The sequence below is a fragment of the Saccopteryx leptura genome, chromosome 8 (genome assembly GCF_036850995.1).
Source record: "Saccopteryx leptura isolate mSacLep1 chromosome 8, mSacLep1_pri_phased_curated, whole genome shotgun sequence".
NCBI lineage: Eukaryota > Metazoa > Chordata > Mammalia > Chiroptera > Emballonuridae > Saccopteryx > Saccopteryx leptura.
Window position 1 is genome coordinate 37,292,990 of NC_089510.1, and position 27,002 is coordinate 37,319,991.

At 42.0% G+C, this 27,002-nt stretch overlaps 1 protein-coding gene and 1 non-coding gene across 2 annotated transcripts in view; one reads left to right on the top strand and one right to left on the bottom strand.

Annotated features, from left to right (window-relative positions):
- Nucleotides 1-2,507: 2,507 nt before the first annotated feature.
- MYH15 (myosin heavy chain 15) overlaps nt 2,508-27,002 on the bottom strand; it is a 171,190-nt gene continuing 146,695 nt past the window's right edge. The window contains exons 36-41 of the mRNA XM_066346779.1: nt 25,766-25,891; nt 23,488-23,658; nt 19,900-20,004; nt 7,727-7,822; nt 6,040-6,174; nt 2,508-3,590 (exon numbers count right to left, since the gene is read on the bottom strand). Coding sequence (XP_066202876.1) covers nt 3,576-3,590; nt 6,040-6,174; nt 7,727-7,822; nt 19,900-20,004; nt 23,488-23,658; nt 25,766-25,891 — 648 coding nt within the window. The 3' untranslated portion in view covers nt 2,508-3,575. The remainder of the gene's footprint in view (nt 3,591-6,039; nt 6,175-7,726; nt 7,823-19,899; nt 20,005-23,487; nt 23,659-25,765; nt 25,892-27,002) is intronic.
- Nucleotides 15,749-15,885, top strand: LOC136380239 (small nucleolar RNA SNORA36 family). The gene has a single exon (XR_010746913.1). It is a non-coding gene; the product is annotated as a small nucleolar RNA SNORA36 family (small nucleolar RNA).

Sequence of the window (27,002 nt, forward strand, 5' to 3'; positions counted from 1 at the left end):
AAAAAAAAAATTCATATGTTGGTCTGTTTGTATCTCAAGGTACCACTGGTACTTCCTTTTTGTTGCACACCTTTTATTTTTTAGTTCAATTAATCAGAATTTAATATACAGCCAAGAGTGGCATAAGCTTTTTAAAAACTCAGGAACATCTAACAGGGAGATTAATATTTACTGATAAAACCCAGACTTCATAACTACTTAATTTATAACTTTGTCATGGATCTCTGATTATAGATGTGAACAATAGCTTAAAACTCTCCCTCCCCCCCACAAAAAAAAACCCAAAATAAAACATTACCATCGTTAAATACTTAAGATAAAAATTATTATCCTGACATAAAAACGGCCGTTTAGATAGTCCATTAATCTTGGTTTTCTGCTCTTTCCGAACCAATAGCCAGAACAGGACATGAAAACAGGGCTGTGGCAACACAGCACAAGCATCCTCTACATCCAGTGTCTTCCCCTCTCCTTTCTTCACCGGAAGTCCAGCGGTGGCTTGCCACGACCGGCCCATCCTAGCATTGAAAGTCTTGTGAACATTCCCTTTCCCAGTATTATGCTCACTTTCTAAGACCTAAGTATCATTCACTGACTGCCTACCTGTGTCAAGATTATAAATGACTAGATGCCAGTTCAACTTAGAAAACAATTGTCCCAGTCATTTATATTCTTGCTGCTATCAGCCCAGGAGGCTACAGTGAGGTAGATTTCTGCCAAGAATTTGGAGGAAAATGTATAAATGTATCACCAAGGCCTAATTCAAAATCTGATCAACTAATAATGATGGGTGAAAGAGCAGGTGGGAGCAGAAGTCACCTTAAGTGAGAAGGTGAAAAACCACAGCTAGAAACCAAGGCAATTGATTTGCTAAGGTATTATACTCTAGCTTTTGTTGTTGTTGTTTATTTCATTTTGTTTTTTAGCAAGTAAGAAAGAATTTATTGGTCATGCAGAAAGAAAGGGGACCTTGGAGGCAGGTTTAGGGGGTGAGGCCAGGACAAGCTGCCACTGCCCACGGCTCCCCTGTTGCAAGTGTCATGGAGTCCCTTAGAGCTTAGGAGAAAGAGAGGAGCAAGGGGACTGTGCAGGGGTGGGAGGAGTGGGGACAGGGGCTGGCTGGCTCCGCTGGAAGGTAGAGCAAGCTAGGACACCAGTGCTAAGGGATTTTAAGGGTGGGGACATTAGGGGAGGATCTTAATAGAATATTCATCAGCTCCCTAGGTGTGTCCTTTTGGTCGGTCAGCACCAGGGCCGGGAGTGGTGCCAAAGCAGGGGGTCATCTGTCAGTGCAGCTGGCCCTGAGGTCAGCCATGGCTTCCCTTCATCTGCTTTTGCTGCTTTTCTTTTCAGGGGAGCTGCCACACAACTGAGGCCTAGATGTTATCCCTAGGGGTTAATGCCTAGGCGCTATTCTCTGGCCCCCTTGTTTGTTTCTCCTCTAAGAGGTCTAAAACCACATAAGTATTGTAGCAAAATGCCAGGGGAGGATCCCAATCCCGTGACCAGCAATATGAAATCGGGGGGTCTAAACCACATGACCAGCTAAGGGAGAAAAGTCACCTTGTGGGGTGAGGTCCTTCTTTTACTCTAGTCTTATATAAATGGTTATAAAGGTGAACCAACTAGATTTAGTACACTGGGTCTTAGAACCGCACAGAGTAAGTATCTCAATGTCTCTAAAACTGCCTAGGGCAAAGGGCCCTGTCAATCTGAGAACTATTATCTCTGGAGTTGGTTTGCATAGCTAAGTGACTCCAGCTCAGAAGATCCTCTCCTGGCTCAATTGTTATATTGCTCACCAGTTTTTAATGAATCTAGGTTTCCACATAAATTTTTACGCAAGGAGAGAATGGATAGCCCAGCCGACTTGATGATCTATTCCCTTAATTTTAATCATCAATTTATAAGAAAGAAAAGGCCTGACACAGATTTTTGCGTCTTAATCAAATTTTAACCCTATAGATTACAGGAGAAAACCAACTCTCAATTGCGTGTTAATTTTACCTGGTCCTATTTTCTCTATCAGCTGTCCTTCACTTCACCATCTCATACCTTGTGCATAGTTTTGTTTAATCTTATTTGCTGCAATGTTGTGACAGGTTATAAAGTAAGGTATTAAGGATGCCATTGTAAAGAAAACCTTTATAAAGAAGCATAGGGCACTTTGTGAGGAGGAAATGCTCAGAACTGCTGTCATCCTCCTATAGTGATGATGAGGACAAACTTAGACCAAAGCCAACACATCGAGGATGATAGAGAAAAAAGAACTTGGGTCCTTCAACACTGTTGAGCCCCTGAATTAATCTTAGAGCCACCTGTAGGAGTCGGTGTTGAATGAGAGAGGCAGACTAATGAGAATGACAAAAAACAGGGATTTATTATAGGATCTGACCTTACACAATTATAGGGATTTGACCTTACACAGTTGTGGGCACTGGTGAAGAAATCTGTGCCAGGCTGTCCCCTCTGCATCTGGTGGTGGGCTTGAAGTCGCTTTAGGTCAGGAAGGAGGATTGAGCGTGGAGCGAGGAGAGCGATGATGAATTGGAATCCATGCTGTCGGAGGCCCGCAGAGACCCTGCTGCGGGTGATCTACAAGAGCAGCGGGCGCCCATAGCGATGGAGCCGCACACACGCCTGGCCAGGACTCCGAGGCTGAAGAGCGCACCGCCCGGAACCGGAAGAGCTGAGTGTCCCCGGAGCTGCTGCGTATCTCCGGTAGCTCCCCTTCCACGCCTGGGCTGATGTCTGCCAGCTATCACAGTGCCTTGGGCTGTGCACGGGCCTTATGAGCATAAATAAGCAGCTGCTCCTTCACTTCTGTTTCTCAAATCTGGTGCAAATTTCTCCTGACCAACTCCAGTCCAGAGCCACACAGGAAGGAATTCTGGGAAATTACCTGCAGCTTAGCGAAACTGGGACAATACAGAGCCATCTCACCACCTGTCATTGACTTGTATGAGAAGCTGCTTCAGTGTTTCAAGCCTGTACCAGCATGTAGCCTACATGCGTGTCAATTAGGAAGGTTTTACCTACAAGTCCAAAGTGCCTAACTATGATTATGTATAAATCACAATGCTAGCAAAAACTTTATCAACTCCCACCATTAGTGGTTAAAAACATAGACTTACAGTTTAGGGATGAGTCAAGCAAAGTTCACTAACTTCAGTGATTGCCATTTACTAACATGTTCTAGTCATCATGGACTATAACTGGTCTAAGGATTTATTCAACGAATATTACTCATTAAGAGACACTCTGGACAAAGAACAAGTATTAATTGATTTGTTAACCTCAGAATTTAAAAGCTCATTGCATCTATTCATCTATTTAATCTTTCATGTGAAATGATTACTTACATTTCAGGTTCAAAAATCCCCATTAACCCTGGAAGCAAGGTATTCCCTTTAATTACTACATTTTTCTAATCACTTTGCTTAAAGTGCTTCTCATATTACATAAACATGTTTGTTTGTTTTTAATGTTTCTTTCAAATGCACCTTAACATACTGGCCATAAAATGGAACTTCCTTGTACTTCTCCAGCCACTGTCCTTCATAAGCAAGGACTGCTTATTCTTCACGAACCTGAAAACCAGTATCAGTGTGTTCTGTGAGATGCCTGTGACTTTCACTAGTGGAACACACGCCCAAACCAAGCCCCGTCCTTCCCAGAGGTAAGCAGGCCTCAGACACTCTTCATTAGCTTTCGAAGGAGGCATTGGCATAATTATCTGCATTATTAGAAGCAGACACCCACCAGGAATTCACCCCAAGGGCATGCCGGTCACTCATTTCCACCAGTCCTGCCTTGCCAGCGAAGGCAGACCCTGCTACCGATTACCCCACGAGGTAAAGCGTCTGTAGCCACATCTCCAATTTGCTCCACAGCCCCAACACACAATTCCATCAGAAAACCTTTTCCTCTGCTTTATTTTGAGAGGTTTCCAGGCTTTCCTTCTGTGAATGGGAAACAATTAGTCATTGTGCTGCCAGGAATGCTTTTCCCATTCATCTCTAGCCTCTCAGAAGGAAGCCATTTCTGCTTTGCTCATTTTATCCTTTGTTGGAAATAACTGACAAAGTCTATTACTTTACATCTGTTTTGGAGGCCCTTCAGCCTCCTGCAGCTGAGTGCAATTGGAGCACATACGAGGCATTTCCTCTAAATAATCCATGATACCGGGTTGCTGGGCGGGCTTTGCACAAAGACCTCAAAGCCAATGTATAACCTTCTCAAATTGAGGCCAGAGCTTACACCACTTAACAGGACCCCTCCACCTAGGCCATTATCCCTGGGACAGCTACGCAGGCAACAATAAGAAGTCCCTGGAGTCTGCCGCTGACTCATACTTCTCATATTAGATCTCTTAGTCTCTCCTTCGAAAGAGGTCCTTTGGACCTCTCTTTAGGTAGAATTTACTATTGGTAACCCTAAATACTTATTTTTTTTTTAGAGTTATGAGTAATCATTTATAATAAATAAGAAAGAGTACCAGGCATATATCAAATTTTTAAAAAATGAAATGATGGTAGACCCACCTGTGCTCGGCATTGTGCTAAGTGCTTTATAGGCATTCTCTGAAGGATAGCCAATCTCCTATAATTAGCTTCTCCTAAAACCAAGTCTCATTTTAAAAAAACTGTGTTCCTTGGAAAACCTGGGAGGAAGCTGACTATCCTGACTGCTATAGTCTGAATGTGTGTGTCCCCAACAAATTCATATGTTGAAATCCTAACATCCATGATGATGGCATTAGGTGGGGCTTTAGGGAAGTGATTTGGTCATGAGGTTGGAGTCCTCAGTAATGGTATTAGTGCCTTTATAAAAAGAAGGTCCCAGAGAGCTTTTCCCCCGTTTTCCACCATGTGAGGTTACAGTGAGAACCTCTTAGATGGTCCTCACCAGACACTAGATCTACCAGCACCACGGTCCTGCACTTCCTAAACTCCATAATTGTGAGAAATATGAGATGCCCGGTGTCTGGTGTTGTGTTATAGCAACCCAAACACACTACGACACTGACCCCAGCCAGCCTACAGTTTGGTGTTCTTTGTCACTCTGCCCCTTTGCCTGGAAAATTAGGGCAGTGGCTTCTACTATCGGATCTGAACAGCATTTTTTTTTTTGTATTTTTCTAAAGTTGGAAACGGGGAGGCAGTCAGACAGATTCCCGCATGCGCCTGACCGGGATCCACCTGGCATGCCCACCAGGGGGCGATGCTCTGCCCATCTGGGGCATCGCTCTGTTGCAACCAGAGCCATTCTAGCACCTGAGGCAGAGGCCACAGAGCCATCCTCAGCACCTGAGCCAACTCTGCTCCAATGGAGCCTTGGCTGCAGGAGGGGAAGAGAGAGACAGAGAGGGAGGAGAGGGGGAGGGGTGGAGAAGCAGATGGGCGCTTCTCCTGTGTGCCCTGGCCAGGAATCGAACCCGGGACTCCTGCACGCCAGGCCAACGTTCTACCACTGAGCCAACTGGCCAGGGCCTGAACAGCATTTTTATGGATCACAGAGATGTAGAAAGTTTCTTTCTCTGTGATTTAGGATAGAAAGCTAGGAAGCAGGACTGTTGCATTTGTCCCCCACCACCTCAATAATAAACCCGACCCCCCAGGTCTCTATATTGATATGGCCCAAAGTCATGTACTTACCTGCTGTAGAAACAGTCCACTTAGAATTTCAGGTATATCCATCTGTGCTTTTAAAACCGTCTTTGCTCCCTGGGCCCCTGACTATTCTATACAAATGAATTTAGGCCCTGGCTCTAAGAGCCTGCAAGTTAACCTAGAATTAAGCATTTAAGAAATATAAATACAGTGTGCATCCCCCTCAAATGTTTAGCACTCTATCTGGACAAGTAAAATTTAGTAAATATGAAAAGGTTTTATTAGAATGTGTTTGTTGATGTAACTGTATCTTTAAAGCATGTAAAGAGAAAAACAAGAAACATCTTGTTATATTGGTCCATGTGATGCTATAAGCCTTAAACACACATGTTTTAAGAGCTAGAACTGGGCTGAACATCCAACATACCTTTTTCTCAAACTCTTTTGCTTTAATCTTGAGTTTATTGACTTGAGATTCTGCTATCTCTGCCCTTTCCTTGGCTTCGTTCAACTCACGCTGCTGCTTCTTATATTTGGAAAGATATTGATTGGCTTGTGCTTCCTATAAAAATAAAAAATGGAAAAAAAAAAGAAGAAATCTTTGTGCCTACATAGTCATATTTCTTTCTGCTCTAACATGAGAAAGTTGAAAAATGTGTGAAAGGAATCTAAACTTCTGTGCATTGAATGGACTATCATATTTCGGTATGACATATAGAGCTTCAGACTTGCCAGCAGGCACGAGTTCTATTTTTATAATGGTTTTTCCCTGAAAATGTAGAACATGGTCGGCATGTTCCACCAACGGGATGTAGTCCAGCTCTCTCAGATTTGGTATGTGGTAGAATAACCACGGTTGTTTGTCTTATCATCAGTTCAACATCTTATTTTACCTCTGGGTAGATGGGGCTCGTCTTTACAGTGATTTGGGTCAATGGGTAACATATATAATGGTGTTTTAGTCCACCTCATTTAAATAATCAATTTGAAACCCCTCAAGAGATTGTATTAGGTGTACACCAATATATATGACACTTATCAATTACATTCCATGTAGCTATGGATACTAAACCAGGGTTGGCAGATGTACAGTGTGTCCGTAAAGTCATGGTGCACTTTTGACCGGTCACAGGAAAGCAACAAAAGATGATAGAAATGTGAAATCTGCATCAAATAAAAGGAAAACCCTCCCAGTTTCTGTAGGATGATGTGGCAGCATGTGCACATGTGCAGATGATGATGTAACACCGTGTATACAATGGAGCAACCCTCGGCCATGCCAGTCGAGATGTGGATGGTACAGAGGAAAGTTCAGTGTGTTCTGTGGCTCGCTAAATTTGAATCCATGACCAAAGTGCAACGTGAATATCATCGCGTTTATAATGAAGCACCACCACATAGGAATAACATTACTTGGTGGGATAAACAGTTGAAGGAAACCGGCAGTTTGGTGAAGAAACCCCGTTCTGGTAGGCCATCAGTCAGTGACGAGTCTGTAGAGGCTATACGGGATAGCTACCTAAGGAGCCCTAAAAAATCTGTGCATGAGCCCACATCGAACTGCACTGAATAGGTATGAAACTGGGAGAGTTTTCCTTTTATTTGGTGCAGATTTCACATTTCTATCGTCTTTTGTTGCTTTCCTGTGACCGGTCAAAAGTGCACCATGACTTTACGGACACACTGTATTTCAAGGGATAATGTTTTTGTGCAGTCATGTCTAGGCTCATCAGAAAAAGGACTGTGACTTGCATTTATGTTCGCTCAGGGTATCAGGGTGAGGAAGGCCCCAGGGTGATTACCCAACCAAAAAATGTGCCTTCCCTACTTGATACCATTCTCTTACTTGGCTTTTTTTTTTTTTTTTGAAAATGTACATGTTTAGGTATAATCACAAAATTGAGGGAGAGAGCTCTGACTCCCTGGAGGGAAAAGTAGCACAAAAATTTACCATGGGTAATAATTCTAGCTTGAGTAAAACCAGAGAATGAGCAGACTCTAAGCTGAGCTGCTTCTCCCTGACAAGCTGCTCACCCAGCTCAGGGCCACACACTCCATTAATCAGAAACAACTGCTGGGAAATCCAAGAGGTGGCAACCGCCCCCGGCACTTACCGCTGCCTCAATTTGCTGCTTGTAACTTTGCACTTTTAGCTGAAGATTATCCATCAGAGTCTGCATCCTGCTCAGATTCTTCTTGTCTTGCTCTGCCTGAAATGCATAGGTATGTATGTGAAGGTGATATGAAGGATCCGGCAGTCTGTGTTGGGAGTAGCCTCATATGAGGAAATAAAGGTGAGGCAGCTTTGTTAAATACCATATTAGAATTATGACTTGAAAATGGGTTTAACTCTAGTTGTCTCAAGTTCTGAGAAGTTAATAAACACAGCTCTGAGAAATGACAAGTCATTTCTCCTGATCTACCACAGAACTCCCAGCCATTGCTGAAATGGAAGTTTTCACTGGTCTTCAGTCCTCCCATCCCAACCAAGCTGTGTCTACCTGTGGTTTCTCCGCCACCTCTCTCCCTCCAATCAAATCAAATCTTCCTTTGAGCTTTCTAATTGACCCTTGACTTTTGTTAATGGAATAGGTAAGACTGTTTTCTGAAGCTCTGTTGTAGACATCTGCAGAGATAGTGAGGAAAATTCCATAAGCTGTGGGGATGTTGTTGTGTGCATTCTTATTGCTCCCATTGCAACCCAAACTTGAGCTGGAGAAAGGAAATCCAGTGAGACAGTGTTTCTTGGCTGCGCTACGTGGAGTCTGTGGGTGTTCTGAGGAAGAAGGAGGGGAGAAACAAGCAGGGAGATAAGGCTCTGCATGTCCCCCTCTTTCCCATGTCCATTAAAATAGAGTATCTCCAGATTGGGGCTCCTGAACTTCCCAAAAGAAGAAAGTCTCTCAACTTGCTGGTGGCTGTGAGACTGACTTAATTAAGACCTGTTCCTTTTGCTCAATTTTTTTTTTCCTAACTCCATCTTACCTATTCTATCAAGTATCAACTTCTTTGACGGCTTTCATGGTCTATCTATTTACCTTCCACTGCCCTCTACAAACCCCATCCACTCCAACCAGGTGTACCACTCACTTCTCCACAGCTCCCTTTCTTACTTCCTCTTCTGTAGGCTTAGCCAGTATCCCCCCAAGACACAGCACAAAGGCTGCAGACACAAATACTCAGTCTTTCCATTAAAAAAAATGCCTATTTGCTTATCTTAGTAACTGAAGGGAAGACTTCTAATTTAACAGACATCAAGGGGCCAGCTGCAATCCTCCTCAAAGTCAGGGAGGCCCCTGTGAGCCATCTTCATGTTCGCCATTAGCCCTGCTTCAAGCCGCTGGTGTCTCTCACAAAGAAGCATGGGCACATGTCTGGTGCCCTGGCTCTTATGGCTGCTGTACAGAGGACGTATCCTTGATAGCCTGGCTTTGGTGGCCAGCAAGGCTTGTGTTCATGGGTTCAACGAGATGGTAACAAACTAAGAAAACAGTGTGTAACTGGCTATCATCCCCAGCCTCAATGCAGAGGAAACAGAATACCCATTTCCCATTTTTACCCTGAAAGAGGTATATTTGTATTTTTTATAATCTCCTTTCTTAGGATCCAGCTTGCAATCAGCCTGCTTCTAGGTACTGATGGACATTCTCCACTTTGGGTGACTGACAGGTTGTGGACATCCTTAGCTACTGTGAGCTAGCTTGAGTGCAGGCTCATCTGGCTTGAGTGTGGGATCACCAGCTTGGGCATGCGGTCACTGGCTGGAGTGTGGGAACATAGACATGACCCCATGGTTGCTGGCTTGAGCAAGGGGTCACTGGCTTGGCTGGAGCCCCTCCCCAAGTCAAGGCACATATGAGAAAGCAATCAATGACAACTAAAATGCTGCAATTATGAGTTGATGCTTCTCATCTCTCTCTCTTCTTGTCTGTCTCTCTTGCTCTCTCCTTTTTCTTGAGAGAAAGAAAGAAAGAAAGAAAGAAAGAAAGAAAGAAAGAAAGAAAGAAAGGAGGGAAGAAGGGAGGGAGGAAGGGAAGGAAGGACAACAGCAACAAAAAACTGCCAATAAAGAATACTCTACCCTGCGAGTTGTCCTTGAATTAAAGGAGAGAGAAACAGTTTTCCAGACAAGCAAAAGCTGATGGAGTTCAGTACCACTAGACCAGCCTAGTAAGAAATATTAAAAATATTTCTTTAAGATGAAATAAAAGGTCACTATTAACAAGAAAAGGTGAAAGTATAATTCTCACTGGTAAAGATAAATATATCATTAAATTCAAAATAATCTAATATTATATAATGATATAAATCCCTTATAATTAAAAGTTAAAGGACAAAAATAGTAAAAATAAAACTACAAAAATTTGTTGAGTAGACAAGATAAAAAATGTAAATTTTGACATCAAAAACAAAATGTGAATGGGGACAGTAAAAATATAGAGCTTAAGAATGCATTAAAACCTGTTCTCAACTTAAAATAGACTATTATAAATATAGGTTGGTTTATGTAAGACTTTTGGTAATCAGCAAAGCAAATACTACAATAGATACACAAAAGACAAAGAGAAATGAATCTAAGTAAACCACTCTGGAAAATAATCAAATCACAATCAGAGAAAACAAGAGAAGAAGAAAAGAACAAAGGAATTACAAAACAGCCAGAAAACAATTACTGAAGTGGCAATAAGTACATAACTATCAATAATTACTTTTAATTGTAAATTGACTAATTTGATTGTCTTCAATCAAAAGACATAGCGTGGCTGAATGGAAAAAACAAAACCCACCTATCTGGTGCCTACAGGAGAGTCACTTCAGATATAAGAACAAACACAGACTAAACATGAAGGGATAGAAAAAGATATTCCATGAAAATGGAAACAAAAAAAGGTAGGGTAGCTACAATTCTATCAGACAAAATAGACTTTAAGACAAGGTGTAATAATAGACAAAGAAGGTCTTTACATGAGAAAGGGGTCAATTCAACAAGAGGATATAATATTTATAAATATTTATAAATATATATTTATAAATATATATTTGTTAGCATCTAAATATATGATATAAAGCAAAAATCAACAGACCTAAACATAAAAATAAACAGCAATACAATAATAGTAGTGGATTTTAATATCCCACTTCATCAGTGGATAGGTCATAGAGACAGAAAATCACTAAGGAAACAATGACCTTAAAAGATACATTAAACCATTAATCCAGGTGGACTTACCAAATATATACAGAACATTACATTAAAAGTAAGAGAATGCACATTCTTATCAAGGGCATATGGAATGTTCTACAGGCTAGGTCATATGATAGACTACAAAACAAATCTTAATAAATGTAAGAGGATTAAAATCATCAAGTATCTTTTTTCAGCACAATGGAACCAATTATAGAAAAACACAAAGATTTACAAATATATGATTAAACATTATGCTACTGAACAACCAATGGATCAAAGGAGAAATTAAAAGTACCTTGAGAAAAATTAAAATGGAAATACAACATAGCAACACTTATGGGATGCAGCATAAACAGTTCTAAGAGAAAAGTTCATAGTGATAAATGCCTACATTAAGAAAAGAAATATCTCCAATAAAACAACCTAACTTTACACCTCAAATAAACTAAAAAAAAAGAACAATTGAAGCTGAAAGTTAGTAGAAGGAAGGAAATAAGAATCAGAGTAGAAATAAATAAAATAGAGACTAAAAGTTGTAGAATTGGACACCTGAAACTTGTATAATTATGTTAACTAGTGTCACCCTAATAAGTTCAATTTTAAAAAGACAATAGAAAAGATCAATGCTACTAAGAGTTTATTTTTTAAATACAAAGAAAAATGACAAAACCTTTAATAGACTCACCAAGAAAAAAAGAAAAAGGGCTTAAGTAAATAAAATCAGAAATAAAAAAGGAGACATTACTACTAATACTACAGAAATACAAAAGATTATATGAGACTACTGTGAAAAATTATAGCCAACAACTTGAACAACCTAGAAGAAAATGATAAATTCCTAGAACATGCAGCCTACCAAGACTAAATCATGAAGAAAATGAAAGTCCAAAAAGAACAGTTGAGAGTAAGAAGATTGAATCACTAATAAAAACCCTCCCAACAAACAAAAACCCAGCACATGACTACTTTACTGGTGCATTCTACCAAACACTTAGAGAATAATTAATACAAATCCTTCCCAAATTCTTTCAAAAAAATAGAAGACAGGCCCTGGCCGGTTGGCTCAGCGGTAGAGCGTCGGCCTGGCGTGCGGGGGACCCGGGTTCGATTCCCGGCCAGGGCACATAGGAGAAGCGCCCATTTGCTTCTCCACCCCCACCCCCTCCTTCCTCTCTGTCTCTCTCTTCCCCTCCCGCAGACAAGGCTCCATTGGAGCAAAGATGGCCCGGGCGCTGGGGATGGCTCCTTGGCCTCTGCCCCAGGCACTAGAGTGGCTCTGGTCGCGGCAGAGCGATGCCCCAGAGGGGCAGAGTATCGCCCCCTGGTGGGCAGAGTGTCACCCCTGGTGGGCGTGCCGGGTGGATCCCAGTCAGGCGCATGTGGGAGTCTGTCTGACTGTCTCTCCCTGTTTCCAGCTTAGAAAAAAAAAAATAGAAGACAAAGGAGTACTTCCAAACTCATTTTATGAGGCCAGCATTACCCTGAAACCAAAACCAGACAAGGATACCACAGAAAAAGTGAAAATTACAAGCCAACATCCCCAATGAACACAGATGCAAAAATTTTCAACAGGGACATAATATTAATGATATGTAAAAAATTCTAAAGAACCCACCAAAAATTATTAGAATGAATAAACAGATTCAATAAATTTACAGAATATGAAATCAATATACAACAATAACAAATACTAGCAAATTGAATTTAGTGATACATAAAAGGATTATACACCACGATCAAGTGGAATTTCTTCCAGGAATACAGGTATGGTTTTCAGTCAATGTGATACACCAACATTAACAAAATATATAATAAAAATCATGATCATCTCAATACATGAAAAAAAAGCACCTGACAAAACTCAATATCCATTCATGATAAAAACCTCTAAATAAAGTGGCTATAGAAGAAATGTACCTCAATACAATAAAGGCTGTATAGGACAAGCCCACAGCTAACATTATACTCAATGGAGATAAACTGGAGGCTTTTCTTCTAAAATCAGGAACAAGACAAAGATGCCCACTCTTACCACTGTTATTCAATGTAGTACTGGAAATCCCAGCCAAAACAATTAGGTAAAAAGAAAGAAATAAAAAGCATCCAAATAGAAAAAAGTAAAACAGTCTCTATTTACAGGTGACATGATATTTATGATATATAAAAATTCTAAAGAACCCACCAAAAACTATTAGAATGAATAAACAGATTCAGTAAATTTACAGAATATGAAATCAATATACAATAAGGAGTTGTGTTTCTGTACACTAATAACAAACTCTCAGAAAGAAAAATTAAGAAAACTGAGCCCTGGCTGGTTGGCTCAGTTGATAGAGTGTTGGTCTGGTGTGCAGTTGTCCTGGGTTTAATCCCTGGTCAGAGTACATATGACAAGGGAACACCTGCTTCTCCCTCCCCCCCATTTCCCCTACACTCTAGTTCTTCCCCTCTTGCAGCCAGTGGCTTGATTGGTTTGAGCATCAGCCCTGGGCATTGAGGATAGCTTGGTTGATTTGAGCATCAGCCCCAGACAAGAGTTGCTGGGTGAATAAGGTCAGGGTGCATGCAGGAGTTTGTCTCTCTATCTCCCCTTCTCTCACTGAATAAAAATAAAATAAAGAAATAAAAAAAAAAACAATTCCACTTACATTGTGCCTTGGCCGGTTGGCTCAGTGGTAGAGCATAGGCCCAGTGTGGGGATGTCCCAGGTTTGATTTCTGGTCAGGGTACACAGCAGAAGGGCCCATCTACTTCCCTCCCCCTCCCCCTCTTGCTTCTCTCTCTCTCTTCCCTTCCTGCAGCCATGGCTCAGTTGGAGCTAGTTGGCCTTGGGCGCTGAGTATGGCTCCATGGCCTCTGTCTCAGGTGCTAACAAGAGTTTGGTTTCTGAGCAATGAAGTAATGCTTCATGTAGTCAAAGCATCCCCTGTAGGGGCTTGCCAGGTGAATCCTGGTTGGGGCATGTGAGAGTCTGTCTCTCTGCCTCTCCTCATCAAACTGAATAAAAGTAAAATAAAATAAAATATAGGAATAAATTTAACCAAGAGGGTGAAAGATATATACAATGCAGACTATAAGACATTGATGAAAGAAATTGACACACACATACACATAAAAAATTTAAAAATATTCTATGCTCAATGATTAAGAGAATATTGTTAGGGCCCTGGCCGGTTGGCTCAGTGGTAGAGCGTCGGCCTGGCATGCAGGAGTCCCGGGTTCGATTACCGGCCAGGGCACACAGGAGAAGCGCCCATCTGCTTCTCCACCCCTCCCCCTCTCCTTCCTCTCTGTCTCTCTCTTCTTCTCCCACAGCCAGGGCTCCATTGGAGCAAAGTTGGCCCGGGCACTGAGGATGGCTGGCTCTATGGCCTCTGCCTCAGGCACTAGAATGGCTTTGGTTGCAACAGAGCGACGCCCCAGATGGGCAGAGCATCGCCCCCTGGTGGGCATGCCGGGTGGATCCCGGTTGGGTGCATGCGGGAGTCTGTCTGACTGCCTCCCCGTTTCCAACTTAAGAACAGTAAAAAAAAAAAAGAAGAAGAATATTGTTAAAATGTCCATAATTACCTAAAGCAATCTTTAGACTCAATGAAATTCTTATAAATCCAGAGGCACAGAAATAGAACAAATAATTTTAAATTTTGGGAACCACAAAAGGCCCTTTATAGCCAAAGTAATCTTGAAAAAGAAAAAGCTAAAGGTACTATGCTTCCTGATTACAAAGCTAGTCATCAAAACAGTAAGAATTTGTATAAAAAGATACACATAGTTCAATGGAATAGAATAGAGAGCCCAGAAATAAACCCACATATTTAGGGTCAATTAATTTATAACAAAGGAGCCAAGAATATACAATGAAGAAAGAAGAGTCTCTTCAGTAAATGGTGTTGAGAAAACTGGACAGGCACATGCAGAAGAATAAAACTGAACCACTATCTTAAGCCATACACAAAAATGAACTAAAAATAGAGTAAAGACTTGAATTTAAGATCTGAAACAATAAAACTCCTAGAAGAAAACATAGGGAGTAATTTCCTAGACATTGGCCCTGGCAATAATTTTTTAGATTTAACACCAAAAACAAAGGCAACAGAAGCAAAAATTAGTAAGTAGGACTATTTAACTAAAAGACTGTTCAGCAAAAGAAACCATCAACAAAATGAAATGGCAACCTATAGAATGGAAAAAAAAAAAACAACTGCAAATCACATCTGAAAGGGATTAATATCTAAAATACACAAAGAACTCATACAACTAAGCAAAAATAAAATAAACAAACAAATACAAGTCTGATTTAAAAATGGGCAGAAGATCTGAATAGATGTTTCTTTCCAAAGAAGATATACAAATGGCCATCAGGTATATGACAAGATGTTCAACATCACAAATCATTGGAGAAATGCAAATAAAAACCTCAATAAGATATCATCTCACACCGTTAGAATAGCTATTATCAACAGGACAAGAGATAAATGTTGGTGAAAAGTGGAGAAAATGGAATCCTTATGCACTCTTGGTGGGAATGCAAATTGGTACAGCCTCTATGGAAAACAGTATGGAGCATCCTCAAAAAAAATTAAAAATAGAAATACCATATGATCCAGAAATTAACTTCTTAGTATTTCTTTGAAGAAAACAAAATCACTGACTCTAAAAATATCTGCATGTTCATGGCAGTATTACTTACAATAGCCAAGATATGGAAACAGCCTAAATGTCCGTTCATAGGTAACTAGATAAAGAAAATGGGGTATGTATATACGGATGGGGTATGTATATTCAGCCTTTAAAAAAAGGAATCCTGCCATTTGCAACAACATGGATGGACATTAAAAGTATTATGCTAAGTGAAATAAGTCAGCCAGAGAAAGACAAACAATACATGACCTCACCTATATGTAAAACCAAAAGAACTGAACTTATAGAATGAGAACAGATTGGGGGTTGCCAGAGGCAATGGGGGTGGAGAGATGAAGTCAGGTTGAAAAAACAGGTGAAGACTTTGGGACATTGATACACAGGCTTGGGGAGATGATTGGATAGAAAGCATTGCTCTATTCATTTACTTCCCAGCCTACAAAAATGAAAGAAAAAAAAATAGATGAAGGTGATCAAAAGGTACTAACTTCCATTCATAAAATGAATAAGTCCTAGGAATATAAAATATAGCCTCATGACTTTAGTTAATAATACTGTATTGTGCCTGACCTGTGGTGGTGCAGTGGATAAAGCCTTGACCTGGAATGCTGAGGTCACTGGTTCGAAACCCTGGGCTTGCCTGGTCAAGGCACATATGGGAGTTGATGCTTCCTGCTCCTCTCTCCTCTCTCTCTCTCTCTCTCTCTCTCTCTCTCCTTTCTAAAATGAATAAATTTTAAAAAAATTAAAAAACTAATAATAATACTGTATTGTATTTTTGAAAATGGCTAAGAGAATAAATCTTAAGAGTTCTCATCATAAGAAAAAGAATTTGTAATTATGTGTGGTGATGAATGTTACCTAAACTTGTTATGATAATTATTTCATAGTGTAAACATATACACTGTGCATCAAAACTAATATAATATTATTTATTAATTCTATCTATAGTCAAACAAACAAATACATATAGGTTCAACCAAGCTGTTTCTGTTGCCTAGAACACTCCCTCCTACCTCCACCTTAAAGTAGATCTGATAATAGATAACTAATTACTAATTTTGAAGTTACTAAGGCAGGGACCAATATATAAGGAATAGGCTGGTTAAGAAAATGAGAGAAATCAACTGTTTAAATAAAATCTCTTTTCTGTTTTCATCTGCCTATTCCTCTACCTCTTGGGTGTAAGAAATTTGAAGACTCATAGAATTCTGTGTGTAGAGAAAGTTCCGAAAGCAACAGGTTTAATTGCTTGAAACCAGTTTATTGGGGCCGATAAGTTTACTGTGTGGTGAAGGAGGCCAGAGAAGAAAACTGAAAACGGGTAGAAATGGTTGCTGATGTTAATGTTCCTTCCACTTGGGAAGGCAAGCCTTTGTTAGGCCTCATCTCAGAGAAAAGTAACTGCAGTGACCATGGTTGTGAACTGCTCAAATTTCCTTTCAAGAAACTTGCTGTGCAGCTGTGAGTACAGTTCTCTGAACACCTCCAACTGCTGTGCCTTTGGGATCTGCCATAGCATTTACACAGAGATCGCAAACTTCCCAGGCAGCTGCCACCGATGACGAGGCGCAGTGGAGTTACTGGGGTCTGGACATTTCTGCCCAACGTGGGACTCCGGCTCGTGCAAGTTTTGTGCTAGAGACGTGCTTGGAGCAGCACCGCAGTCTGAAGGTCCTTCTGTCTAATCCTCCTGCCTTCCTCCTCTCCTTTCACAGGGGTCAGACTCCCTGTGCTCTGGTGGCTTTCTCTGCCTGATCCTGCTCGCTCTCCTCTTTACCTTTCCCAGGTGTTACCGCCAATAAATCTCGTGCTTCTGACGCCATCCTGGCATCTGGTTCCTGGAGAACCCACTGAGGACTAAATTTTGTTTCCTTATTCCTCAAAACTAAAAATACCAACTCTATAATTAGATTTAACAGGATTAAGGAGCATCAACACACAAATCTCTAAATATTGCGGGCAGTCCAAGGTAAAATGGGCAGTTGGATGAAGAGTGGAGGCAGAAAAACTGTCTTTACCTTCTTAGCAATTATATGTTCCTAATCTTACGTCTTGTTTTCAAGCAGATTTTTTCTAGGCAATGGAGAGAGAAAATAGGGTGAGTTTCTAAATGCTAGAAGGGCATAGGAGGGGAGATGAATGCACAGTGAGGACTGGCCACAGAACTACTGCGTCTGGGGTCACACTTTGTTCTCTTTCCAATGCAGTGGGATCTTCCCAGAGGATTTTTCCTAGGAAAGGAAAACCATATTTATGTCCCTTTCTAAATGACATTTTCAGTTAGCACCTATAATGTAATATCATAGCACACCCTGACCCATAGTCTTGATGGTTAGTTTGATGTTAAAAGAGAGCAGACGTGGTTGAGTCAGCATCCACCTTGAATGCTTCCAAACATTAATATTGATATTAAGGAATGTAGAGGGCTCGCTAATGTCTCTTTTAAACTTACATGGTCTAGATAGAGTCTAGACTAATATTTGCATAAAACAGGTATTTCAATTGGTGTTATCTGATTTGAATGCACAGACGTGGCACAATTGAATAGCTACACTCTAAGCATTGTGCAGACAGTTGGAAGAAATTAAGAAATATTCCTCTATATTATGTAGTACCTAGGGAATACTAAGATTACTGCTATGAAAAAACAAAGATCTAACACGATACAACAAGAATGCAGTCCTTGGGACAGCAAAATCCAAAGAGAAAAATAGCTTTGGTGTTTGTTCTAAAATGAAGTTGTTTACCGAAGAAAACAGCAAAACTAAACTGTCAGAAAATAAAAAGAAAAACCCCAACATCATTAACAAGCAGCACCGCACTCCCTCAACCTAGGCGGCTCCCCCAACCCCCCTCCAAAGAGGAGGAGAACGGGCACATCCTTCCTGCTCCCCAGCGCGTCCTTCCTGAGCCACACAGACTGGGCTCACTCCTCGGTGGCTTTGATACACCTGCCTGGTCGAACAAAGTGTCAGACTAGCTCGTCTTTGAAAGGAACCACTTATTCAGTAAAGAAGAGCCGGCAAGTAGCTCATTTCATCTTAATTAGCCCAAGATGATGCCTCTGAAGTGCTCTTCTTTCTTATCAACACTATTCATCCTGTGGGGAGGGAGGAAGACTTTGATGTCTCTAACAACAATCATCTAGCCTCAGGAAGCAGGATCAGGACAGGCAGACCTTGCTTTAAGTACTACCCAAGTTGCTGTACAGGCGGGAGCCTAGAACGAGTTTGTCTTTTCATGAAATAAGCTATATTGTGTGTGCGGTAGGAAGGGCTCGAAAGTGACCTTTGGCATCTGTTTTCAGCCACTGCAACACGTTTATCTGCTCTGTGCTGCGGAGACACTAGGCCAGGAGTCCCCAAACTATGGCCCGCGGGCCGCATGTGGCCCCCTGAGGTCATTTATCCGGCCCCCGCCGCACTTCTGGAAGGGGCACCTCTTTCATTGGTGGTCAGTGAGAGGAGCACATTGACAATCTCATTAGCCAAAAGCAGGCCCATATTTCCCATTGAAATACTGGTCAGTTTGTTGATTTAAATTTACTTGTTCTTTATTTTAAATATTGTATTTGTTCCCATTTTGGTTTTTTTTTTACTTTAAAATAAGATATGTGCAGTGTGCATAGGGATTTGTTCATAGTTTTTTTTATAGTCTGGCCCTCCAAGGGTCTGAGGGACAGTGAACTGGCCCCCTGTGTAAAAAGTTTAGGGACCCCTGCACTAGGCCCGAGAGGGGCAAACATACAGCACCTCTGCTATGGTGGAATTGCTGCGCTACTCCATTTGAAGAAAAAGGAAGAAAGGTTAGAAAACAGAAATAAAAACGAAGGATTATATTGCTACTTTAGAAATGTATTCATCACTGGTATGAAGTCGCCCACCTCTTTCCAATTAGTTGCTTGAGACCCAGCTTACTCAACAGGAAACCAGTTAGAAAGCTTTGGAGGCCTCTCATTCGTTCGCTCCTTGCTCTGTTTTCACTGGGCACCAGCACCAGGTAGAGCCTCCATGGCCCGGAGCGTCTGTGCAACCAGAACACAGGAGTGCAAACGTCCCTGCCTCCCATTTACCCCACATAACCTGCCGGCTGAGTACCCCCCATCTCTGCCAGTCACTTCATTTACACATTGCTCTCACTCCGACTCTCACAGGAAGGAATATTTCTGAAAGTGCTACAGGCATTATGTGTGAAAAAATAGGAACAGTATAAATAGCTTTTTACTTCTAATTGCAAATTGCTGCTCACATTTGGCTTCCTGAGAGCTCTGAACAGGGACCAACCCAAACCACTAATAGCACAGGCGCCCTGGAGCGGTGAGGCGGTGTCTACCGCTGAGGGAGAGCGGAGATGGAGAAGAAACTTCAGAGGACCCACAGGGCCATTTCTGGCATGGACAGAACCCATTTTTCCAGGGAGGAGCCCAGCCAGACAGGGAGAGCTTTCCTGGAGTACCTGGTAGGTCAGCTCTTTGACGCAGCGCTCCAGCCGGCGGGCTCCCCTCTGCGCCTCTGCTCTGCGATGGATTTCGCCCTCCAGTTCCCCTTCCAGTTCACCAACCTGCAAACAACCATGATCTCAGACCACGGGCTGGCAGGAGGCAAGCCGGGCTGGCATTATACTTGCCAACTGGCGTGATCACTTGAGAGAGCAAAATCATCAAGGGAAGATGTGTCTGCTCTCCTGGCCGTGGTTAAACAGGGCAAGCTCTGTCTTGAAAAACTGTCTCACTGAAGTGAGTTGGTTGAACAATGTGTGTTCACTGAAGGACTGTTTAGACTCTGAAAGATGTGAAAAGCTGATCTATGCAGAGGCAATCAGCTTCCCCTCCTAGATGACACCATCGCCCACACACTTGGGGATGTATGTAAGCAACTAGAGAGAATACACTCTATAGCACACTTTGAGAAGTCAGCCAATACACTACTCCATCTTCTTTTTTCCTATTCAGCTCTCACTCTTTAAAAATCAGACCCTGAGTCTAGGCCACACAATGTCACACTCAGCCCCACAGCCCTGCTTTGAGGGAGACCTATATAGTAGTACAGACTACCGATCTGCCTATAGCAGGGGTCTCAAACTCAACTCAGCATGTGGGCCGCAGAGCAAGATCACAGCCGTTCGGCGGGCCGCACTAGGTCTACAAAAGGCAACTGTTATGCAACACTTTTCTCACTGCAGTTGAAAACAAAAAAAAAAATCAGTACAACAAGCACAATCGTACATGCAGTTTACTCAGTATCACAAAACGACCAGAAACTGTAGTTCGCATCACAACTGCTGTTAACTAAGCTAATATCTAGCTAGGATGCTAGAGAAATGAAAAATACAAGTAGGCCCCTAGGCTTACTTAATTTTATCCAAAATATTTTGAACTTCATGGATTAGTCTGCGGGCGCACAAAATTGTTCGGTGGGCCGCATGTGGCCCGCGGGCCAGGAGTTTGAGACCCCTGGCCTATAGCCTGATAGAGTCATACAAACAAGGTTAACATAGCATTCAGCTAACAAATATCTGATGCCTACAACACCAGACTCCAGGGCTAGGGATACAGCCATGAACATAATAAAAATCTCTTCCTCCTACAAGGGTACATTCTAATGGGGAAAACACAAACAAGTCAAAGGAAAATATAGACTATGTTACTATGTTAGATGGTGATAAATGATTTGGAGTAAAACCAGGAAAGGGGTAGGGCCAATGCTTCCTCCCTGACTTCTTCTTGAAGCAAATGCCATCTTCTCAAAGAGGCCTTCCTGATCATCTTGTTAACACTGCAAAGCCCGACGCCCTGAGGCACGGATGTGCCTGGAATATATCTGAATGCATCTCTAACTCCCTCAGCTCCCTCCTCCACCTTACCCATATAGTCCTTGTTCTTCAGAGAGGTATGATGGGGGTGGGGAGTCAGCAGGTGTATAGGTTCCTTGTGAATAAAGCTTTTTTTTTTTTAAAGCTCCGGACCTCTGACATATAGGAACATAACACACAGGTCTATCAGCTGGAACATGAGGTTAACAGAGCCCACCCCTTACTTTAAGATTCTGCTGTGTTTACGTTAATAACCTCAGGGAAAAATCACTTTGTTTAAAGCAAATCCTAGCCATCGTGTAATTTCAGCAATAAATAGTTTTTTTATGTAATTCTAATAGATAATGATAATATGTCTATGTTTTTAAGAAAATTAACTATAACTCTTTAGTATCATCTGAAATTTAGGAGCTCACTTCTACTGAGTTATCATTGATTCTAGGCCGTAAGAGTAGACGAACAGCAACTGGGAATAAAAGTAAATCTTGTAATCTTAAATTTGAATTGGGATTACTAGTATCATCTATGTATTTTTAGGGAAAAAAAAAAGCATAGTATAAGTTCTTTGATTTTATGCCTAAATGCTTTTTTTGTTTTATTCTAAAAATCTTGGTTCTTATATCTGTTGTTGGATAAAATAATTATGTTAGTGTTATTGCTAGTAGCGATAACAAGATATTGTAATTTTGAAACAACAAATGCAGCTTGCTTTATTTGCTGTTTTGTTTTGTCTTTAGATATATTTCATGAGAGATGTACAAACAAAACATTGTTTAAAAGACATTGGGAATAATTGTGTCTCGGTGTTTTATGCCCCCTAACATGATGTATAGTCAGCTTCCTTTGCTTCCATTTATGTTAAAATTTGGGGGATTGCTTTGTTTTATTTTCCTCTGTGATTTAAACTTGTTTTTTTTAATTATGAAGCATATAAATGTTTTATATGATTTTGCAATAAAAACAGCAAGGTGCATTCAGAAGGTCTAACTTTCATCTCGTATACCCCTCTTATGAGGAGCTATTTTTATTAGTCTTGGTTTTATCCTGTCATCATTTCTTTTTTAAAAATATAAGCAAATGTGCACATCTCTCCGTATTTCCTTTGCTTGCACAAAAGACTATATTGTCTTCGCCTTTCATCATTACACTACTAGGCGTGATCTCCAGAACATGGTATAGAGCAGTGGTAGTCAATCTAGTCCCTACCGCCCACTAGGGGGCGTTCCAGCTTTCATGGTGGGCGGTAGCAGAGCAATCAAAGTATAAATAAAAAGATAGATTTAACTATAGTAAGTTGTTTTATAAAGATTTATTCTGCCAAACAGCGAAAATCTAACATAAAGTACTTGGTAGGTAATTAGTATTATATGCTTTAACTTGCTGCAACTCTGCTTTATAAATTTTATAAAGTAAAGTTACTTCCCTACTTTATAAATCACCATTACTGTGGAACCGGTGGGTGGTTAGAAAATTTTACTACTGACAGAGATACAAAAGTGGGCGGTAGGTATAAAAAGGTTGACTACCCCTGGTATAGAGCTTTGCTTGTTCCTTCTTACGTAGCACGACTGTATGGACGTGGTGCCATAAGTGCCCATTGGCATTCCATTGTACGGATATATCATAAATGAGCAAAGGCAATACTTCACTTGTCAGCCCTTCTGAGCCATCAAATCCCAGTCAAATATTCTTTCCATCCTGTAGCATTTATCACGTGACCTGTACACTGAAATTGATTCAATAATTTTTAAAATCCTATTTTCAAGATAGGTCTTTCCATTTGTTTTGAAGCTCCCTGAAGGCAGGTACTACATCATTGCTGTCAGCCCTTACTAGATCTTTACTCTGTCTTTCTGGTAACTTGATTTAGTTGTTTCCCTTCTCCTTTCTCTGGCTGTTAGCAAAGAGGCCAAGGAAGTAATAGAGGCAGAGGCACAGAAGCCAGGCTGTGAGGGTGTGTGGGGAGCAGGAGGTCACCTCGCCAGTGTAGGTGAGTGGGCGGAGCTGTGTCTCATGGAGCAGGAAGGGGGTAGGCAGATTTAATCCAGTCCAGGAGAAATGGCCCAAAGTCAAATAAGAATAAATCAGTTCATTGAGATCCAACTCTCTTACATTATCTGAAAAAACTACGAGCAAAAGTGATGAGCAAGGCAGGGAGTATCCGGTGTGATTTCCAGGCCTTGAATTGGGAGCTATCGAGACCCCACGATTACCCAGGCCACCAACTCCTACCCTGGATTCTAGTTTCTGGATTTGCTTTCTGCTCCCCATCAGGGCCATCTGTTCAGCATCATCCAGCCTCCTCTGTAAGTCTTTAATTGTCTGCTCCATATTCCTTCTTGTCTTCTCCAAGTGGGCACTGGCATCTTGCTCCTTCCTCAGTTCTTCTGACATGTTGGCTACCTAGAAAAGAGGGGAAAGAGACTGAGATCATCCGGCAGCTGAATGACCTTAATATTTCCACCCCCAATCTTCAGCGCTTGATCTAACTGGATGTCATGTCCGGCCTCTGCGCATGTTTTCACTTCCCACCAGGCTCTCCCTCACCTCTGGGGCCCTCAGGATTGTGAAGAATAGGCAATCAAGAAAACAGCAGTGACTGAAGAGATTAGGGAGAGGGCTGGTGGTAACAGACCAAAGATGAAGCACCACGTGAACGTTATCACACAATACCCGTACTGAAAGTAAGGCGACCAACTGAAGCCACAACTTTCAATTGAACAAAGCACTAGAACCTGTCCTGCGACATCATGCACCAGGCAAGTGTGGAGCAGTGCCTCTGACCATCATTTTCCACATCTCCCTTCTACAATTCTGTGATTCACAACTGCAAACAAGTTTAGGCTCCAGGAAATTGGCAGCAACAGATGTTCTGAGTGCCAATAATCTGGCACACGGTAGGTTAATTCTTGCTTGTGAAGCCCGTTCTTGGCTTTGGCTATGTATACAAGGGCTTAGTGTCTTGATGCAATTATTAAGAACTGTTTCTTGAATCTCTCAGTGCATTTAATGTAAGAACACTGCCCTCCCAGTCAAAGCTTCTCTGTCTGTCAGGTTACCAACCATCTGTGTAATTTAAGTGTGAGACGTCTGCGCAGATGGTGAGGGCAAAGAATAAATTACCGAGGCGGCTCTGGGCTCTGCCATGTGAGGTTGGGACTCCGAGCTACACTACCGGAGAATTCCAGGCAGGGGGGAGAGATAGTGAGTTTATCTTTCAAGCTAGTCAAGAAAATCTTTAATAAGCAAGGTTAAATAGATGAGAGTCTTCATAATGTATGACTACATAAATTTACCAAGCAGATTTAGAAGCTCTTTTTTATTTATTTCTATCTATGTGGATTTACATAAACGTTAAGCACATTATTTTTAACTTGGCCAAACATTTTTAAGCTTTCACACACCTCTTCTCCAGCAGAGAGCCGGAAGTGTCTGCCTTGGTTTAAATGGCTGAGTGGAAGGCATGCTTCTCCATTCTTCTGAATGCCACAGTGACCTGGTAGCTAGGCTTTAAGTTTGGTTTGGCTCCCCAAGTGCTAAATAACTCAGGAAAAGGAAAATACAGGCACAAGACTTCCCCTCATTTGAATTTCAAAATGACAAATGTAAAGTCAAATTGAACATCTTGTCTCCCCAATTCCCACACCCTTTTCAGGAAGAGGGTCAGCTTCCATTAATACGGCAAGGTCAAGGCTGCTGCATATGCTTGTTTGTTTGGATGACACAGAATTGCTAGATTGGGTTGGGGTGAGTGGAAGCTAGAATCAAACCCAAGCCTGCTCAGCAAGTGCTGGAACCTGCAAGGCTGGACCCTCGACACACACTTCTCCCTCCACGTCCCGCCATGAATTTTCTTGGCATTTTCTTCTGCTTGTCTTAGCCTTTAAGAGAGGCGCTGTGTTTGCCCACAGGGGGTACCTGAGGAGTGGCTTTCCTCCGGTTCCCACAGAGGCACAGTCAAGGCTGGCAGCCAACCCTGAGCTTCGTGTCATTGAGGAAAAGCACCACCCTCCATGATTTTAAACTTGTAAACAAGGAAGGGCACACCAACCCGGGAGCCTCTCTTTATCGGCCTATTTGAGCCGCAGCAATGCTTATAAAAAATGAGTGAGATAAGCATTCCTTCCAGATCATCATCATCAAACCATTACCTATTCTAGGAACATAACTATTTGGAAGTAAACACAGGAAGAACTGTGTCTAGACACTAGATATATTGATTCACAAGTGGAAAGTGGTGGAAGTTTTTTTAAAAAAATCCCCTGCTTTCATAAGGTTCTGCTTATAGAAATTCAACTGTTCCTTTTCATCGCCCTGGGAGATGGGCTGGGAGGAGCTAATTGGCCTAATTTTTCAAAATGGGGACAGAGCGCAGAGGGGTGAGCTAACCTCCTCCCGGCTGTATGGGGAATCAATGGCATCCTTTCTGGCTGCAGACTGGCCCCCACCCGTGGCTGCTGCTCCAGTGAACTCTGGAAGGCAAGATTGAGCAGGCAGTCGATGCACCCACCTCAGTGGCTGCCTTCCTGGCCTTCTCTTCCGCATCCCGACAGCCCTGCACTGCCTCTTGGGCTTCCTTCTGCATCCTAGCAGCATCCGCCTCCAGTTTCTTCTTCTGGCTGAGGAGACTTGTATTCTAAAGGAAAGCAGCCGTCTCGTTAGGCAACTTAAGACCCATGATACTAACACAAGCTAGTCTGTTTAGGACAGGCAATGGGCGAGGACTCGGGCCACAGATGAGTTCTTTTCTAGTGGGCCACACTCCCTTAAACAATTATTTCCAACCCCAGGAGGCCACATTTAGAAAAGCCTGTTGCCAGCAAAGGCACACTGGAATGGAAGTGATTTTCACCAATCAGTGTCAAAGAGATGGCAGCCCAAATCAGAAAGGAGAAAGGGATCTGGATAACCTACAAGACCCAACATGTGCTAGTTCTCAACTTGTGTTCTGTATTTCTCTGCCTTTTGCTCTTTAATGGGGTAGAACAAATGTCCCAGAGCAGAAGTCAGGGTCAACTGCAGACCTTTGGGAAACAGAGGGTTGGGGAATAAAAGCCAGTTTCCAGCAAAACGGTCCAGGAAAAATCCATTTTTCTCTTTATCTATCTTCCTTTCCTGTTGTGCTTGCAGCAAGGAGGTGGGCATAGTCGTTTAGAGGGGCTTCATTCCCTGCCCATGACGCTGGGGGTTCTTTGTTCTGTGGCTGATGTCCTGATTCTTTCTTTCCTGGGGTGTGACAAGAGCTGGAGCTGCTTTTACTGCTGTTTGATCCATGTTTGAAGCACAGATTTTCTGAGGGTGTGAAACCTTAGTATAGAGAGTGTGTAGAAAAGGCACAAGCGTATGAGCTTTTTTCTCATTGTCTCTTCACTTTCCTCTAGCGAAGGTCTTTCTCGACGGCAGGATTGAGCCTGAGATACAGAAAGAAAGATATCCTGCCTCACAGCTTATGCTGTGTTTCTTGACGGCATGAAGAATCTTCCAGGAAGGCTTGCATCCTCTGTCCTTCTCAGAGAGCCAGGCTCTGGGCACCCCCGGGCTTTCCACGGCCACAGGTGTGGCCTGGAGCGGGTAAGTGTATTTTTCTGGAGTATATTCTGGATACTCACTGCACTTAACTCCTTAGATACCACTTCTCTGTGACTCTGGCCGGTTTCCTCAGTGGATAGAGCATTGGCCCAACATATGGATGTCCCAGGTTTGATTCCCGGTCAGAAGCAACCATCTTCTTCTTCCCCCCTTCCTCC